General features: G+C 44.8%; 3 protein-coding genes and 1 pseudogene across 8 annotated transcripts; 2 read left to right on the top strand and 2 right to left on the bottom strand.

Annotated features, from left to right (window-relative positions):
- The first annotated feature begins 725 nt into the window (after positions 1 to 725).
- On the top strand, positions 726 to 2,540 carry LOC136467056 (protein FAR1-RELATED SEQUENCE 5-like; annotated as a pseudogene).
- Positions 2,541 to 5,396: 2,856 nt separating this feature from the next.
- Positions 5,397 to 13,729, bottom strand: LOC136501871 (tropinone reductase homolog At5g06060-like). Of its 6 annotated transcripts, XR_010770384.1 has the most exons (6): positions 13,550 to 13,729; positions 13,251 to 13,458; positions 11,200 to 11,416; positions 10,987 to 11,093; positions 9,319 to 9,503; positions 8,786 to 8,896 (listed from the first exon to the last, which is right to left on the bottom strand). XR_010770384.1 is itself a non-coding variant. In XM_066497406.1 (5 exons), exons 1-5 carry the CDS (start codon positions 13,648 to 13,650, stop codon positions 5,429 to 5,431), a joined length of 822 nt encoding a protein of 273 aa, XP_066353503.1. In that variant the 5' UTR covers positions 13,651 to 13,729; the 3' UTR covers positions 5,397 to 5,428. The 6 variants fall into 6 exon arrangements, 5 of the variants coding, with proteins under 5 accessions (XP_066353503.1, XP_066353521.1, XP_066353508.1 ...); XM_066497406.1 differs by lacking the exons at positions 8,786 to 8,896; positions 9,319 to 9,503 and adding an exon at positions 5,397 to 5,617; XM_066497424.1 differs by lacking the exon at positions 9,319 to 9,503 and having other exon boundaries at positions 8,878 to 8,896.
- LOC136510678 (uncharacterized) lies at positions 6,258 to 8,644 on the top strand. The gene is made up of 4 exons (XM_066505054.1): positions 6,258 to 6,261; positions 6,370 to 7,940; positions 8,016 to 8,528; positions 8,588 to 8,644. The coding sequence occupies exons 1-4, from the start codon at positions 6,258 to 6,260 to the stop codon at positions 8,642 to 8,644; spliced, it is 2,145 nt and encodes a 714-aa protein (XP_066361151.1).
- A 759-nt stretch (positions 13,730 to 14,488) lies between the features above and the next one.
- On the bottom strand, positions 14,489 to 17,325 carry LOC136501866 (proline-rich receptor-like protein kinase PERK15). Its single transcript, XM_066497393.1, has 8 exons — positions 16,741 to 17,325; positions 16,167 to 16,625; positions 15,955 to 16,041; positions 15,796 to 15,866; positions 15,457 to 15,533; positions 15,187 to 15,334; positions 14,918 to 15,079; positions 14,489 to 14,830 (listed from the first exon to the last, which is right to left on the bottom strand). Exons 1-8 carry the CDS (start codon positions 17,219 to 17,221, stop codon positions 14,609 to 14,611), a joined length of 1,707 nt encoding a protein of 568 aa, XP_066353490.1. The 5' UTR covers positions 17,222 to 17,325; the 3' UTR covers positions 14,489 to 14,608.
- Between the last annotated feature and the right edge of the window lie 616 nt (positions 17,326 to 17,941).

Genomic DNA, 17,941 nt, shown 5'->3' with positions numbered 1-17,941 from the left:
TGGGTTCTAGTATGGCTGCCCCGCCTTGTGTGGATTAGCTCCGGTTGTGGTTCTGCGGTCGTTCGGAGATCGAGTCAAAGTCTTTGTGGTTTCGGTGTTTCTCTCCACGTCGCTTGGTCGCCTCCAACCTTGGCTAGGTATAAAGCTAGTTATTCCGCTGTTCTTCAGCAAGTTACCCTTTTATCCTCGTTGCCTTGTTGTAAGTTATCTTGATCATGACCTACTGACGTGAAGATCGGGCCAACTCCCGTACTGAAATAGTTCAGTACCTATCAGCTTAGCTATGGTGGACTGTCAGGAAAAGTTATACAAACAAAAGACCATCTAACGGCAAGATGATATCATGTAAATTTGTTTGTGCAAATGAGGGTCATCGATTGTCGGATAAAAGAGATCATCTAACAAAATGCCCTCGAGCCGAAACTAGGACCGATTGCCAAGTCCACATGAATCTGAAAATGGATCGAGAGAATGGAAATCTGAAAGTGTCTGAGCTTGTTTTGGAACATAATCATGCATTACACCTACTAGAAATCTTACACTTAATGGTGTCACAAAGGAAAATGTCATATTTACAAGCTTTTGAAATCGAAACAGCAGATGATGCAAGAATTGGGCCAAAAGCTGCCCATGAGTTGGCTACTCACCAAGTTGGTGGTCCACTTAATCTTAGCTACACTCTTCGTGATCACAAGAATTATTTGCGGACCAAGCGCCAAAGAGAGATGGCATATGGACAAGCAGGTAGTATGCTTAAGTATTTTCGAGACAAGATTGCTCAGAATTCATCGTTCCAGTATGCATTGCAAATGGACTCTGAAGAACAAATAGCCAACATATTCTGGGCTGATGCTAAAATGATCATGGATTATGCACATCTTAGTGATGTTGTTAGTTTTGACACTACTTTTGGAACAAACAAGGAGAGTAGACCTTTTGGTGTATTTGTTGGATTCAATCACTTTAGAGAAACTGTAGTTTTTGGTGCTGCTCTCATGTATGATGAGACATTTGAATCGTTCAAGTTACTTTTTGAGATCTTTCTAAAAGCTCATAGTGGACAACAACCTAAAACTTTCTACACAGATCAGGATGCAGCAATGGGAAAGGCAGTTGCAGAAGTGTTCTTCGAAGCTTGGCATGGATTATGCACCTTCCACATTATGCAAAATGCTATCAAACATCTACACGAAGATAAGGATGAAGAGAAGGAAAAGGTGAAGAAAAAACAAAAGAAGAAAACAGAAAAGGAATTGGAGAAGAATGAACGCTTAAGTATTCTATCAGGTTTTAGTGCCTGCATGTTTGAGTATGAAGATATGACAGAATTTGAACAAAAATTTGACCTCATGAGGCAAAAGGTGAACAAGCAAACTTGGTTGGATAGTATATACAAGTTGAAAGAAAAATGGGCTGAATGTTACATGAAGGATGTCTTCACATTAGGAACGAGAAGTACACAATTAAGTGAGAGTTTGAACAGTGACTTGAAAATCCATTTCAAATCTGATTTTGATATCATCCGGTTCTTTAAGCATTTTGAAAGGGTGGTGCAAGGAAAAAGGAACAATGAACTTAATTCAGAATTTGATTCAAGGAAAAAGTTACCTAAACTAGGTATGAGGAGACCACTGCCTATGTTGTTGTAGGCTAGCAAGTTGTATACACCTATTATATTTGAAGCTTTTCAAGGTGAATACGAAAGATCCTTGGCAGCTTGCACCAAGGCATTGAATGAAAATAATGCATATCTAGTAGGAGATTGTATATATGAGGAGTATAAAGTTGTCGGTGATCCTTTGAAGCAGTCGTTTTTATGCAGCTACAAGCAATTTGACAGAATCGGGATATTTTGTGGTCATGCACTTAAGGTTCTTGATTTGATGAATATAAAGTCACTACCACCACAATATGTGTTAAAGCGTTGGACATGGGAAGCGCGTACTGAAATTGTACAGGACAACCAAGGGAGAAACATAATAGAAAATCTAAAGATAGATGATGTACTTCGCTTCAGATATATGTCCCGTAAATTTCTTAATTTGGCACATCAAGCAACCAACTTTCCTGAATGTACCGCGTTAGTGGACAGCACACTTGATATCCTTGGTAAGCAAATTGGAGAAAAAATCAATGCAAGTACAAGCACTTTTGAGGATCTCTGTGCAGTTTCCACAAATGCTAGTCCACCAAAAGATTTATTGATCAATGCTAGTCTAAAGAAAAAAGACATCCAAACAAAAAGTTCAAGACGAAAGAGAACTTGTCTTGATAAGAAGCACAAGGCTAGAAAAAGAGACAAAACAAAGCTACATTATAGTTTGGAGAAGAGACTAAGAATGATGTTGCACATGCACAAGAGGCAAGTAGTGGTGGTGCAATCTATCCATTATTTCCTCAAGCCTCAACTTCAGCTGATGCACAAGCAGAAGGACAAGTTGCATTGGTCTCATTGTTTCCTAAACCCTCTAATTCAGGTGGTGCACAAGCCCAAGCACAAGGTGGAACACAAGCACAAGTTAGCTTCACTCAAACGTTAACGGTAATATGCTCATATAAGTTAATTTTCAAATCTAGAGATGATAATCTTTTTAAAAACACTAATTTATATAATTTACAGGGACCAATAACGGATGACCTTCTAACTAGATTTTGGTGAAATATTACTGGTAGTAATATTTGAGGGCATGGAGGACTGTATGCCATATATCAGTCAGTTGGGGGCATGAAGATGTATATATGTTCAGTTTTTGTTTGCAGCATATAAGTGATCTGCCATATATTAGTCATTTGGGGGCATGAAGATGGATATACAGCTTCCTTTTGCCACATATTAGTTAAGTGCTACTCTGAAAAACTTTAGTTATGTATATATTTACACTAGCGGAATTGACAATCATATATTTGCCACATATAAGTGACCTGCCATATATGTTCAGCTTTCTGTTGCCATTCTACAAGCATTATTGAAGCAACAAAAACTCTAGTTATATATATTTGCACTACCTGAATTGACAGTGGGCACAAATCTGAAACTCTTTTGCATTCAGAGTTTTCAAATCGACACAATTATCAAAACAGCACTGAAGTTTCAAAATGACAAGGTTCAGGCACTCAAATTGACAAACATTCCATCATCACAACCAATACAAAGCTATAATCTCAATTCACGTCATTTTACATCTCCAATTCACTCAACTGTCTACTACTGCTCTGAATCTGGTCTTCTGAACCTACCGCTGTTGCCTTCCTCCAGTGCAGTGTGTGGTGCTTCCTCGTTCCATGGTGTCGTAGGCTTGGCAGCAGTTGCCACTCTTCCTCCGTTGCCCCTCGCTTTCTCAGGGGCTGCTCACCTCGCGCCAGCACAACTGTGTCGAGGGAGACGGCGACCAGCAGCAATCGGCCGACGGCCATCTTGAAGCACGTCTCTCTCGCGGGGCCGAGGAATAGGAATGATGTCGAGGGAGCCAGCGACGTCGGTAGAGGGCGCTGTCTCAGGGGCCTGCTCACCTGGCTGAAGGAGGTGGCAAGCCGAAACAATCAGCCGACGGCCATCTTCTTCGAGCGCGTGGGCGGCGAGCCCACGAGATCTGAAGCGCCTCTGTTTTTTTTTTCTTTTTCTTTTCTCAAATACGAGTGCTTCTCGATGCTATTTGTGCCACATCGTTTACATGGACCGATGCGTCTGTGTCTTCCTACTTATTTCCTGCCGCTGGATTGGCTGTTTGCTTCCTGCCGCTCGATCAGAAAAGAATGGCACCGAGCGCAAGTACGTCCCAGGACGTAGTCCACCCAAGTTAGAGGAGCTGCTTCCGGGCGGGCTGCGGCCTGCGGGTGCCCGACGCACGGCCGCTCGCCACGTAAAGCCGGCACGACGGCGACACCACGCAACGCCATAACGCATCGCGTCCCCGCCCCGCGCGGCGATCGCACGGAGGGAGGTGTCGCGGACTCGCGGGCCGGGGGCCGGGGTGCCGCGCGACGTGTCCGGCGGCCCGGGACGGGACCTCGCTGTCACGGAGATCGCGCTGCTGGGTCCTCGGATTCGCGCGCAAGATTTTCTCGCCCTCGTTACTTCTCTCTCGCACAAAACTGGAGAAATGCTTTTTGACGAGCTTGTGCGTCAATTTGTGCCATTTCGCTTTCCCGGATGCGATCGGGGCGGACGGACAGTGGGGCGTGGGGGTAACCGCAGCATCTCGCCGTTCATGCTGTGTCGTCGGACTCGGGCGGCACGATTTTGCCAAGCTTCTGTTCAGCACCAGCTGTACCAGGCATGAGCAGCGTTAGGGTGCCAAGCGTTCGCCGCTGCGTTCAGGTTCCTCACCTGCCGTTGTTGTCAAGGGCTCCGGACTCCGGACAGCTCATACAGAAAGCATTTTAACTCAGGCCACCCGCTCAACCGATGCTCGGAGGATACGAAAGCGGTGACACTAAACGCTGAACGACGGCTGGAGATGAAATTAACTCGCAGGACAGGATGGCGTCTTCGCAGATTTGCAGAGTACCAGCACTAATCAGGGCGCGTTTAGTTGGCAATTTTTTTGGTTTTAGCTACTGTAGCACTTTCGTTTGTATTTGGCAATTAGTGTCTAATTATGGACTAATTAGGTTCGAAAGTTTCGTCTCGCGATTTCTCACCCAACTGTACAATTAGTTTTATTTTTCGTCTACATTTAGTACTCTATGCATGTACCGCAAGATTCAATGTGACGCCTTGGGGTGAAAATTTTTGGAATCTTAACGGGGCCTCATATGTAAACCAAAACATTCTGCACCTGGCTCCGGTAGAATGTACATTTGACCACGATCGTGGATGGATAACGGAACACAAGAATAATCTTCTAATATGTACTATATAGCAGTGATGTGTAACTAAAAGGCGCAACGTGATTGGTAGATGATATAAGAGAAGACATTTTTTTAGGGGAATAAGATAAGACATTTAAAAATGTGGTTTCTATGTAATGTCTACTCCAGCCCATGAGAAAATCGGATAAGCGGACGGAAAACACAACAGCCCACAAACGAATTTGGCCCATGAGAAAATTGGCACGCGCATCGCTTGGTCAGAGGTCGACTACAGTTCGACCAGGTGGAGCGTAACACTTCCTGCAGCATTGGTAGAAAAAAAAAATTGCGGATGAAATTAAACTGTCAAAACAAGCTGGCGTCATTGCAGAACACTGGTGATCTAAACACAACGTTCTTCACATCGCTCTGACAGAATTATGTAAAGATGTAATGAACAATATCCAACATAAGCTCACCTTACATTTTATTAGCCCTCCGCCCAACCCCCCAAACCGCGCCCCCCCCCCCCCCCCCCCCCCCCCCCCCCCACCCCCACCCCCCACCCCCCCGCACAACTTCCAAGAACACTCGGTATTGCAGTTTACTCACCACAAAGAAACCTGCCAGTTTCCGCCTAGGGCTTGGTTGGGTAAAACCCGTTCACAGTCATACCTCCATCAACAGCAATCGTCTGGCCGGTAATATACGTGGAACCCGGCATGCAAAGAAAAGCAACTAGTGCTGATATTTCTTCAGGTTCTCCAACACGTCCAAGCGGAGTCCGACTCACAACTTGTTCCTCGAAATCCTTATTTGCCAAAAGCTGCACAAAAGAAAGCAGTAATAAGAGGAAAGGACGGTTTAGGGTTTCAATTTAGGAAAGAGAAAAATTCACCCGCGGTCCTCTAACTTTGGCAGCAGGTGTCACTTAAGTCCCCGTTTTTTGAAAATGCAGTTTTCGGGTCCCAAAACTCGTCCCGGGCGGCATCGTAGGTCCAAACGGGCCACGACCCGATCTGCTTGCGTCTGTGGCGTTCCAGCATGGCGCAGACCTGGATCCCAGTCCAAAAACAGAGGAACACGGCTCCCTTTCCCCTGCTCGTCTTCCCTGCTTCTTCTCGGTGGCCACGGCAGGTCACTGAGGCGTAACTGGGCGCCATCTTCTCGGTGAAGGAGATCGAAGGAGAAGGGATTGGGTGGGTGTAGTAGGCGGCGGCGGGAAAGCAGGTAGCCAGAGCAGAGGCAACGGCGATGGTTCCAAAGTTGCGAGCAAAGGGGGAGCCTCCGCCTTGTTATGGTGAGTTCTGGGATGACAAAAGTCTTCAATTTTTGGTGCCCAAACTGATGGTTTTGAAGTAATCGTGGTTGTTTGATTTGTAAAGTTTCGATGTTGGGGTCTAGGTTTTGACATTTAAGGTGCGAATCGATGAAAGTTGGGGTTTTGTTCATGGAGTAGGGTTAAGATGGGTACTGTGAAATACACTGATGTCGTGTAAATGTAAATGTTGTAGTGTAGTGAAATACTGACCATGGCGGATAACTGATGTAGTATGTTGCACACCTGTTTGACTGTAGGTAGCAACAATGAGTTCACCGTTGAAGTTCGTCATGGTGGATTTTTGGTTGGTTCGGGAAATTTGAGGTCCTATGTGGATGAGAGGATAAGCTGGTTTGATTATTGTGATGTTGATACTTGGTCCACTTTGTGTTTCAATGACATTGCTCAACAACTTGGCTATGAGAACAAGACTGCCTTGAAGGTTTATTGGTTGCTTCCAGGAATGAAAATGCAAGATGGCTTGAGGGAAATGGTTACTGATGCAGATACAAATGCTATGTGTTTAGTGGTTGATAGGGTGAAGACACTGGTTCTGTATTTTGACCAAGAAGACATTATTGATGGATTTTCATGGGATAATGTGGTGCTTAACCCAGTGACAGAGCTTTCCGAAGCGATCAGCCCTGTGAAGGTGCAGCACACGCAGAACAAACCAGAGAAATTGCCTACATTTTACAGAAGTTTGAGGAAGGAGACAACCCTAGGTGCAGATAATGTCAGTGGAAGCGAAGATGATAGTGATGATTCAAACTATTTTGTGGATAGTGACAATGAGTTGGATGAAGAAGAAGATGACTTATATGAGGAATACATAGATGATGATGTGGATAAAGCTATACAGATTGCAAAGGCAAAGAAGTCCAAAGGAAGCAGGTTAAAGTGGGACAAAGCGAAAACACCAACTGATGATCTAAGTGACATATCCAGTGAAGGTGAAGAGCTTCAACTACCAGATGATGAAAGAGAGGGCCAAGTAAATATGAGATTCAGTAGTTTCAGAAATGAAGACTTGAATAATCCAATGTTTAAAGTGGGCATGGTATTTGATTCAGTGCAAATGGTTAGAGCTGCAATCAATGAATACAGCATAAAGAATAGGGTGGAAATTAAGATGCCTAGAAATGATAAGAAGAGAATCAGGGCACATTGTGCTGAAGGTTGCCCCTGGACCTTATATGTTTCTTATGACAGTAGAGTGAAGACCTTTATGGTGAAGACATATGTAGGTAGTCACAACTGTCAGAAGCAATGGGTGCTGCAAAGATGTACTTCTAATTGGTTAGCTAAGAAGTACATTGACACTTTTAGGGCTAATGACAAGATGACCCTGCCTAGTTTTGCAAAGACAGTGCAAAAGGATTGGAACCTGACTCCTTCAAGGTCCAAGTTAGCTAGAGCAAGAAGGATAGCAAGAAAGAAGATATATGGTGATGAGAGTCAACAGTACAATCAACTTTGGAACTATGGCCAAGAATTAAGAAGGAGCAATCCAGGAAGCTGTTTCTTTTTGAATGTTGAGAATACTCACTTCTCCACCTTGTACATGTCCTTAGATGCTTGCAAAAGAGGTTTCCTGGCTGGATGTAGACCTCTGATATGCTTAGATGGTTGCCATATTAAAACAAAGTTTGGTGGACAGATATTAACAGCTGTTGGTATAGATCCCAATGACTGTATATTTCCTATTGCACTAGCAGTTGTGGAGGTGGAGTGCAAGGCTAGTTGGAAGTGGTTCCTGGAAACTCTAAAACAAGACTTGGGCATTCAGAATACTTACCCATGGACCATTATGAGTGATAAACAGAAGGTAAAGTTCCATGACACTAACACATTTTGTTTCTCCAAATTTAATTAGTTATTAATTCACATTTGTTTGTTGCAGGGTCTGATTTTAGCAGTGCAAGAAACTTTCCCTGAGTCAGAACATCGATTCTGTGTGAGGCATTTGTATGCAAACTTCAGGGATGCTGGTTTCAAAGGTGAAATACTTAAAAAGCAGCTGTGGACCTGTGCAAGAGCTAGTACAGAGCAAAAGTGGCAATATCACATGGAGAAGATGAAGGCACTCAGCCAAGCTGCATTTAATTGGTTGGAGAAGATGCCCTCCAACACATGGGTAAGGGCGTACTTTGCTGAATTTCCTAAAACCGATCTGCTTCTGAACAACAGTTGTGAGGTATTTAATAGTTGCATACTGGAAGCTAGGGAATTGCCAATTCTTTCCATGTTAGAAAAGATCAAACAACAGCTAATGACTAGGCACTATAACAAGCAAAAGGAATTGTCTGAGCAGTTTGTTGGTCCTATCTGCCCTAAGATTAGGAAGAAAGTAGCAAAGAATGCAGAACTTGCCAACATATGCTATGCTATGCCATCTGGAAATGGTTTATTCCAAGTACTTGAAAGGGAGTTTCAGTACATTGTGGACATTAGAGCAAAGACATGTGAATGCAGGAAGTGGAATCTCACAGGAATTCCCTGTCAGCACGCTATATCATGCTTAAGGCATGAAAGAATTCCAGTTGAAAGTGTTGTCCATGAGTGCTACTCTCTTGAAGCATTTAGCAGAGCATATGACAGTAAAGTCATTCCATGTAGAGACATTACACTGTGGGAAAATATAAATGGTCCTACAGTTCTTCCACCTAAGTATGAGAAAAGAGTAGGAAGACCACCAAGGTGCAGGAGGAAGGAGCCACAGGAAATTCAAGGAAAACATGGACCATCAATTTCCAAACATGGAGTGATCATCAAGTGCAGCTACTGCAAAGGAGAAAATCACAATGTCAGAGGTTGTTTGCTAAGAAAGCTGGGATCAATCCAGAGGATTATGTGACTGAAGACTTGGTCGCACCAATCTCAACTGCATATGGTACAGGCTTTCAGGTAAACTGCTACTGCAGCTGATCATGTACTACAGCTAATTGTCTGCCATTTAAATTATTTTGATGACATGCTGCCATTTGTAAACATATAGGATACCCCAGAATCTCAGTTTGTAGACCAGGAAGGTCCACAAAATTCTCAGGTATTAACTGAAGGCCATGAAGAACCTACTGCTATGGCATCAGCATATGAGCACCTGACACAAACTGGTGATGCACCAATATACTCCCAGCTGATGTCAAATATGAGCTCGACCATGTTACTACAAATGACGCAAGAGGTTATTTTCTTTCACACACCTGCTATTATCAATTTTGTTGTTTGATGAATCCACTAATGTAGGTCACCATCTTTATTTGGCAGGGATCACATTCATCCATTCCATATCAGCCTGTAGGGCCACTGCCAGATTCAGTGTTCATCAACACCAACAGGCCATTGGGAAGGCCACTGCCTCTAACAACAGCCACCAAGGAAGGGAAGACTGCAGAAAAGAGGAAGATGACTGCACCAGGACAAAAAAGGCTCCAAAGAAAACCAAGGACTAAAAAAGCTAGTGGAGATTTGTACAGCTTTTGAGAAATAGTTAGTGAAGATAACTTTTGGGAAATAGTTAGTGAAGACAGCTTTTGGAAATTAATTAGTTAGTCATGACAACTTTAGCTCTTTTGTGAATGTAGCATCTATGACTGAGAAAGATGCTTGTAAAGGTAGCACCATAATATTGCAGAATGGCACCAAAACATATGTAACAATGCCACAGCTGCAACTCTGCAATGGCAAACTAAATGGTCTTTTATGGCCATGTGCTTTATGCCTCTCACGCTTACATATATGTGGTTTATTGCAATACATGTTTCAGATCAGTAGCTCATACTTCAAGCAAGTATATCCTGGAATAGCTCTAACACACAATAGAGGCCCCATACATGCATTTCAGCATATGTTCAGAATGTGCTAACTGAATGCTGGCAAAAATCATAGAAAAATATAGATGTAGATGCAAGCAGCGCCGATAGGCCATTTCATTGCACATAAGACAGTTCTACAATGCTGGCAACGATCTCATTACATTTCAAGTGTCCCTGAACTTTTCAGAAGCATAACTATATCCATACAAATAGCTATCGGCAACCTGAAACTTTCATATCTTCATTTTCTTTCAATCAGGTATGATGCTAGCTCTTCTCTGCATTTTTCTTTCACTGCTCCGTCATCCTGGCAGCGGCAAGCCCAGCGGACGTGAGGGCCTTCCTGGCAGCGGCGAGCCCGGCGGACATGAGGCCTTCCTGGCGGCGGCGAGCCTCTGCGTCCTCCCCGGCCACCGCACCCGCCCCCGGCGTGGCCGCTCCTGCCTTCAGAGGCCACGAGGCCGCCCCCAGCCCAGCCAAACGGAGAAGCGGAGAGCGGGTGGATGCCTCTCGCCATCGATGTGGCCCTCGTAGGAGAGGCCGCGGCTGTGGACGGCGGACGCGGCTGGATGCGGCTGGTACGGCTGCTCCCGGCGATGAATGCAACTAGGGAACGGATCCGCCTCCGCGTTGTGCGACCGAAGGAGAGCGAGCAGGGGCCACGTGCGTCTGTTGTGGGGCAGAACCACGTCTGCGCCACGCTGGAACGCCACGGACGCAAGCAGATCGGGTCGTGGCCCGTTTGGACCTACGGTGCCGCCCGGGACGAGTTTTGGGACCCGAAAACTGCATTTTCAAAGAACGGGGACTTAAGTGACACCTGCTGCCAAGTTAGAGGACCGCAGGTGAATTTTTCTCTTTAGGAAATGCTCCCTCCATTTCAGATTGTAAGTCATTTTGGCTTTTCTAGAAAATAGTTTTTACTATGTATCTAGATATAATGTGTATTCATGTGCGTAGCAAAAGGTATGTATCTAGAAAAGCTATGACTTATATTTTGGAATGGAGTGTGATACAAACTTAATTTGTTAATATGAAACAATAGAAGATTCTTACTCTTTCCGTAAGTGAAGTGGTGATGTACCAAGGAGCAACAGAGTTGGCTCTTATGTTGTCCTTTGCCCATTCACATGCTAAGTTCTTGGTTAGCTGGTTAATGGCACCTAAACAAGAATTTTAGCTGGTTATACATGCCACATGTCAAGAACACCTTGTATTCATATATTGCCAAGAGATAGAAGGTTGTTTAGTATTGGGTACAACTGTTACCTTTAGTCATAGCATATATAGTTCCACTAAAGACGGCCACCGCTCCAGCAACAGAAGATATGAATATAATGCCGCCTGACCCAGATAATTTCAAAAGAGGATGTGCAATTTGGCACAAGTGATATGCAGATTCAAGATTAGTAGCCATCACAAACGAGTATTCCTCTGCAGTAAATTCAGTAGTTGGTTTCCTTATGTTTGTTCCTACATTGTTTACCTAAAAGATCAAATGAAGAAAGCCAGGATAAATCAACATGAAACAGATTCAGACTGTAAATAAGCGAATCGTAGGGTTTACAAATAACTTGTAGATAAAAATGTAGACACATTTTGCCATCAGTCAACACAGTTCCTACCACCATTAAGAACTTCCAACCTTATCAATCTCTGATCATGAATTCAACAATGTTCTGCACATGAACACAAAACAGAACATCTCCACCGGGAATTTCTTCATGGAGTTTGATATCCTTTTGTATTGATAAAGAAGTAAGCCAATCATTTCATGTCTTGGCATAATACTGCATTGCCAAGATGTAAAGATTAAATTGAAAAGAACTGCCTGTCCCAAAATTTCAAAGTTAGTATCATTTGGGTAGGGTGTCTAAACTTGTAAAGGGCATTTAAGAAACTTATCTATTTCAAAACATAATTTAATCAGCAACTAGAGATAACATGGCACTTTTCAATAATCTAAATGGCAATTCGATCATGTTATAAAAAACTGTTTTCCTATTATTTGAATGCAGCCGATTCTAGATGCGAATAGAGACAATACCTCTTTTCAAGGAAAAAGAATCCTAAACATCTTGTAGGTGCATGGTCAATGTTGCTTAACTTGAATAGGTTCAAATTTACAGGACATTTATCTAATGATAATGAAATGGTATGCAGGCATGCAGCTCCTGCGTGTTCAAGAAAAAAAAAAGTTACAGGACACGCTAACAACTCATTAAATGGGATTGGACCTGCATGGCTGCATCCATTCACTTAAAAAAGTATAAGAATGCAAGGAACCAAGAATTTTGTTCTTTTCAATAGATAAGGGAGCCAAGGGTCAAGACTAACAGCTTCCTGTAACACAGTTCATTTCAATGCTCCAAAGTTGGTGTGCACAAGCAGGAACCTCCATGCTAGTACTTGTTTTTGACATAGACAGTTCTAAAAAAAGAAAATCCTATAAATCTTATTTGTAGGCACATGGTTAGTGTTGTTTAACTTGAATAGGATACAAGTTATAGGACAGCATTAATAGTCCATCAAATCAGGTTTGGACCTGCATCAGTGCATCTATTCGCTTGAAAAAGTTTATAGGTGCAGGGACCCAAAGGTTATCTTCAAAAGATAAAAATGAAAAGAAAAGGGAGCCAATGGTCAAGACTAATGACTTCCTACAATTCACTTGACTCAACTCCAAATTTGGTGTGTACAAACTGCAAGACCCTATTGCTGTTCATGTCATTGATAAATACTGTCTCTGTGCTCTTTTTAGTACTTGTTTTCAGCGTAGACAGTCTCCATTATACAGTACATCTTTGTCTTAAATAATTCTTATGAAGGAATCACTAGTATCATTACCATGTAGGTATGTGATAAATACAAACAACTTGTTTGGTTAGATGTTGTTTGGCTAGATGAAATTGGTGCAATGAATGTGAATTAGGGATTTAGGCTTTGAAGTCAATAGGAATTGAGGTGGGATGAGGAATGAGAAATTGGTGGTCTAAGTTCCACTTTTGTCATCACACTGAGCGAGGGGCAACATTAATGCTCTTTATCTTTACAGTCAGATGGACACCATCTCAACCATTCATTGTGACTTGCGACCTCTTTGCCAAAACGAGACTGGAACCGAAAACATGAACTCCCAACCCTAATCCTACCAGGAACTCGGCCCTCCTAAACTCAGCCTAGGTCCTAACCGTTGCTAATTGACGAATTGTGAAACATACTTTCTTGTGTAGTCAAAGTTCTAAACACGCTATAAATCCACATTAGATATCGGACTGAGAGGAACAAAAGGACGGGAGAAAGTGATCTTTTTGACTCACGAGGATGTTGAGCTTGCCGCCGAAGCGGTCGCCGACCTCGCGGAGCAGCCGCTCCCGCTGGTCCCTCTCGGAGAGGTCGCAGACGGAGCCGGTAACGCGGAATCCCCTGGCCTCCCACTCCTTGATGCGCTCGCCGAGCTCCTCCGCCTTCCGGGAGCATGTGTGCACAGCCGCCCCCAGTGCCGCCAGCTCCTCCACTACCGCACGCCTACACGACACGAACGCGAGCTCGATTGAATCTCCGTAGCGGGTTTGCAAGTGCCGGAAGAAACTAGATAGGGGTTTGAGGGAAGCCGTACCCGATGCCGCGGGTGCCGCCGGTGACGAGGGCTGTCTTTCCGTGGAGTGCCCATCTCCCCGAGGACCCTATCGCCGTGCCCGAGGTCTCCGCCGCGGCCATCTCGCAGTTGTTGCTCCCAGTCTGGTCTCTCTTGCCTCTCCGTGCTCAGCCGGTGACAAGGATTGTGGTACTGATTGATGGGGGACATGCGCGGATAAGAAACAGCAACATTTTGGATTTAAAAAATACAGTGGAAAGCAAGCATAGAAATTTTTTTATTTTTTTGGCAAATTTGCTTTACTCTTTTTTTTTAATATACTCGCACTGGCAAAAGGGCCACTCGGTCACCGACGCACCCACTGACAACCAAGGCCCAGTAGCAGACGAACGGTCTATTTAGGCTAGTCCTTTGCATAGTTTCATTTTGTGTAGTTTCATACTTTCATCTAAGGCCTAAGGGTCACCGTGGATTTGCAGCGCTAGTTCTAGATCCAGGATCTGAAGGTTTTGGCTTAGAAGGGAAAGCACCGAAAGATTCCGAAAATCATATTGAAAGATCCCGCCAACATAGAATACTATTGAAAGATCCAAACATGAATTTAAATTAGAACTGAGCCATCATAGTTTCAGCTAAAATTTAATTAAATGCATATTGAAGTAACACGGATGTGCCATGCAAAAAGAAAAATACTATTGAGTGTAGATGAAAAAACATACAGAACAATATAATTGATAACCTTGCCACATCTGCATAAATATTAAAAAATATGTTAACAAAGAGAAAAACATATTAATTCTTATGTACTCCTAAATTTGTCCATGAACTCCTGGTGCATAGCACGGTTTTATAGGTTAGTGAAAGAAAAAATGGTTATATTCTGTGATTCTGCAAGTTTATTATCCCTAGTTGAAAGTCCACTATTTGTTGGACAGAAGCCCAGAATAGATGAATTCGTGAAGCCACCTTTAATTTCCATGTAACGGGGTTCTAAACAGGTTGAACTCCTCTAAGTTGAACATTTGTCTTCCTATTTTTACATCATCATTCATCCGGGAAAGAATATCTTCACTTCAGACTTCACCACACGCTGCCAGTGCTCCAGTTTGGTTTGTCTCCCGGAGCCTGTTCGCTGTTGTAGTCGTTGCTAGTGTTCCCCTGACTCCGCTGCGTTCTTCTTGGCCTCGGTCCAACGGATTCACCGGATTCCATGATGGAGCTGTAAGACTCCTCTACTGTTGTAATTTTGAAAACGCCACTCAGATCATCTGCTCGTGTTTCCCCTTGCAGGTATTTAAGGATCTGCGGAGCACATCATGTCAAATTTCTGAAGCAAACCACAAGCGTTGGAATTGGAACTCAGCAGCGGCGAGTGGTCAGAGAACGAACCTGAACCATGGATGGACGCTGCAGCGCTGATTGGCGCACAGCAGCCGCAGCGCACTCGACCATCCGCATCATTATGGATGGATCGTAATCACTTCCAAGTCGTGGATCGACAAGGGTTTGAAGGCTGCCATCCTCTGCAACCTGCTGAATCAAGGGCCTAGCCTGCAGAAGCAACCGCATATAAGAATGAGCTTTCAGGCTTTTACCTAAAGAACCATCTGATAACAGCAGCAGTTGTAAATTCAGGAAGTTGTTTCTGATGGACTAACCCAACCAACTAATGTGTCATCCATGTAAGACTGAGATGACTGAACCGGCAGCCTTCCAGTAATCAGCTCCAGGAGAACAACGCCAAAGGAGAAGACATCAGCTTTGTCAGTTAGTTTTCCACTAGATAAGAACTCTGGAGCTATGTACCTGCAGAAAACAAGTGAAGAGACGGTGGTTAGACGCTCATCCGCTGAAGAAGTTTATGTTGCAAACAAAGAGAGAGAAAATGTTGAATGATGGTGCTGTAGAATGGCTATGAAAGGACTGACCCAAAAGTTCCCATTATTCTTGTGGAAACATGAGTGTGATCTCCTGGTTGATACTTTGCTAACCCAAAATCTGCAACCTGCAAAGAATTAGGACACACTAATAAACAAAGGTTTATGCTACTGAACATTGTTGAAGATCAACTGTGCTTGGTGAACTTAACAGCTAGCGTACTCCTAAAGTTCAACCAAAACCATAATTTTGTTCAAGTGCAGCATTAGGTTACACCAAAGGTCACACTTGAAATGCTGTGCACTCGGTTTAGAAAACACACAGAACTCAGTACACCTGCTGTTTTGGCGTGTACTGCAATTTTTTCGCCATATTGGTCAAAATGATACCTTGGGCTCAAAATTATGATCAAGAAGAATGTTGGAAGCCTTGACATCACGATGTATGATTTTAGGATAACCTGGCAATAAGTAGCTCGTCAGAGTTCAGTACGCTCTTCTAGATACGAAACTGAAGAGAACAACAAATGTGCAGAAGTATTGACTAACAGTCGTCATGAAGATAGGCCAAGCCCCTTGCTGACCCCACAGCTATTTTCCATCTTTGATGCCAGTCAAGCGGTGGACCATTGTGCCCTATGTAATGTCCAATGTCAATCTTAACACGAAATGAAGTCGGTTATCTGTTAAACCAAATCCAAGAACATTCATCTAACATGAAAACATGCAGGACCGTGGAACAAGAACCTGCAGTAACTTACCGTGCAAATGGGAGTCTAGTGTCTTATTGGGGACAAACTCGTAGACCAGCAACCTTTCGTCGGAGTAGATACAGCACCCGATCAGCGTGACAAGGTTCCGGTGGTGCACGCGGCTGATGATCTCGACCTCGGCCCGGAACTCGCGGTCTCCCTGCCGGCTCTCCATCTTGAGCTTCTTGACCGCCACCTCGGCGCCGTCGAGCCTCCCCCTGTACACGCACCCGAAGCCGCCCTGCCCGATGATGTTGCCGGGGGCGAACCCGTCCGTCGCGGCGGCGAGCTGCTCGTACGAGTGCGAGCCTCCGGTCGGCAGCTCGGTGACGATGTCCACGGAGTGCAGGCGGTTCTCGGATCCCGCGTCCGAGAACGTGCCGCTCGTCTGGGGAGGTGTGGGGCGCTGCTGCTGCGCGAAGTAGTGCTCAGACGGCGCTTGCTGAAGTACTGGCCATGTCGGGCCATCTGAACCACCACGCGTACGCACGCACGCAAGTAGCGAGCTGTTAGCGACTGTGTCCGACAAGGACATGCACAGCACATCTGATGCTTCTATACCTGAGAACCTTGTTCTACGTACCTTTGTGGTAAACCATCGGTGCTGGCAGTGGCAGCTGAGGTGGTGCCAATACCACCGGCCGGCGCCGGCGCCGTCTTCTTCTCCGCCGGACGAAGCAGGCCACCATGCACAAAACCAGAAGCACCGCGGCCACCACGGCCCCCACGATGATCCAGTGCACGGCGCGCGAACTCAAGGTCCACGAGTCACTTTTTGTGGCCGCGGGGGCCGCGTCTGAGGCTGGGGCCGTCAACTCTGCCGCGGCACGGCGTGCGCCCGACGTGGAGGAGATGGCATCGAGACCCGCCTGTCCGCCGGTGGTGTCCAGCACTGTCTTGGCGCGGTCGAGGAAATTACCAGCGAGGTCGTACAGCGACGCGACGGACGATGGCTCAGGAAGAGGGCCGTACTTAGGCGGCGCCGGAGGAGGAGGCGGAGGTGTAAACGGTGGCGGCGGCGGCGGCCTCTTGGCCGGCACCGAAAACCAGAAACGCGCCCACATCACGGCTTCTGCACGGACAGTATAGAACTATGCAACTCATCTAGCGGGAACGCAAGATTTATAAGCCAATGCTTATTGATTGAATCTGCTTCTAGGGCCGGACGCGGCTGCCTTGGCACGCCGTTCTTAACCTTGCGGCGCCGGATGCTGCTGTTTCCGTAGAACAGAGTGCTTTGAGCGCACAGGAAAGCGAAAACAATCAGCTCAGCATGGGAGTTGGGAGGTCATGACAGCGTGCTTTTCCATTGGAACCATCTCTATGCCTATCACTATCAGACCTGTTATACGCGTAAGTGCCGGCTGGAATGAACACTCAAGCATCGGATCATGTCAAATTCAGAGATAGAGTTTTCTAGTGTCAGTGGGGTCAAATCCAGGGGATGGACTATCATAAAGCAGTTGATGGCACGGTCAACCAGTCCTGCCAACAGTATGTAGAATCGAGCTGGATGGAAATATGCAGTCTACCACCTTTAGTAAGAACCCATCTTAAGACATGTTTGGTTCACATCTCCTAAAGTTTAGTCACCTAAACCAGCTCTTAAAATTTAGTCACCCCTATATGGTTTGGTGGACTAAAATATACTATAAGAGGCCTTTTAATCCCTTTTAGTTTGGATGTTTGGATCCAAAATGACTAAAATGTGAGGCAGTCTGACTAGAAGGTAGACTTTAGTTCCATTTAGCAACACTTGGGTGACTAATTGGCTAATGCACTTT

This window comes from Miscanthus floridulus, chromosome 1, assembly GCF_019320115.1.
Source record: "Miscanthus floridulus cultivar M001 chromosome 1, ASM1932011v1, whole genome shotgun sequence".
Taxonomy (NCBI): domain Eukaryota; kingdom Viridiplantae; phylum Streptophyta; class Magnoliopsida; order Poales; family Poaceae; genus Miscanthus; species Miscanthus floridulus.
Note: the sequence above shows the minus strand (reverse complement) of the source record. Positions and strands in the feature narration are given on the sequence as shown.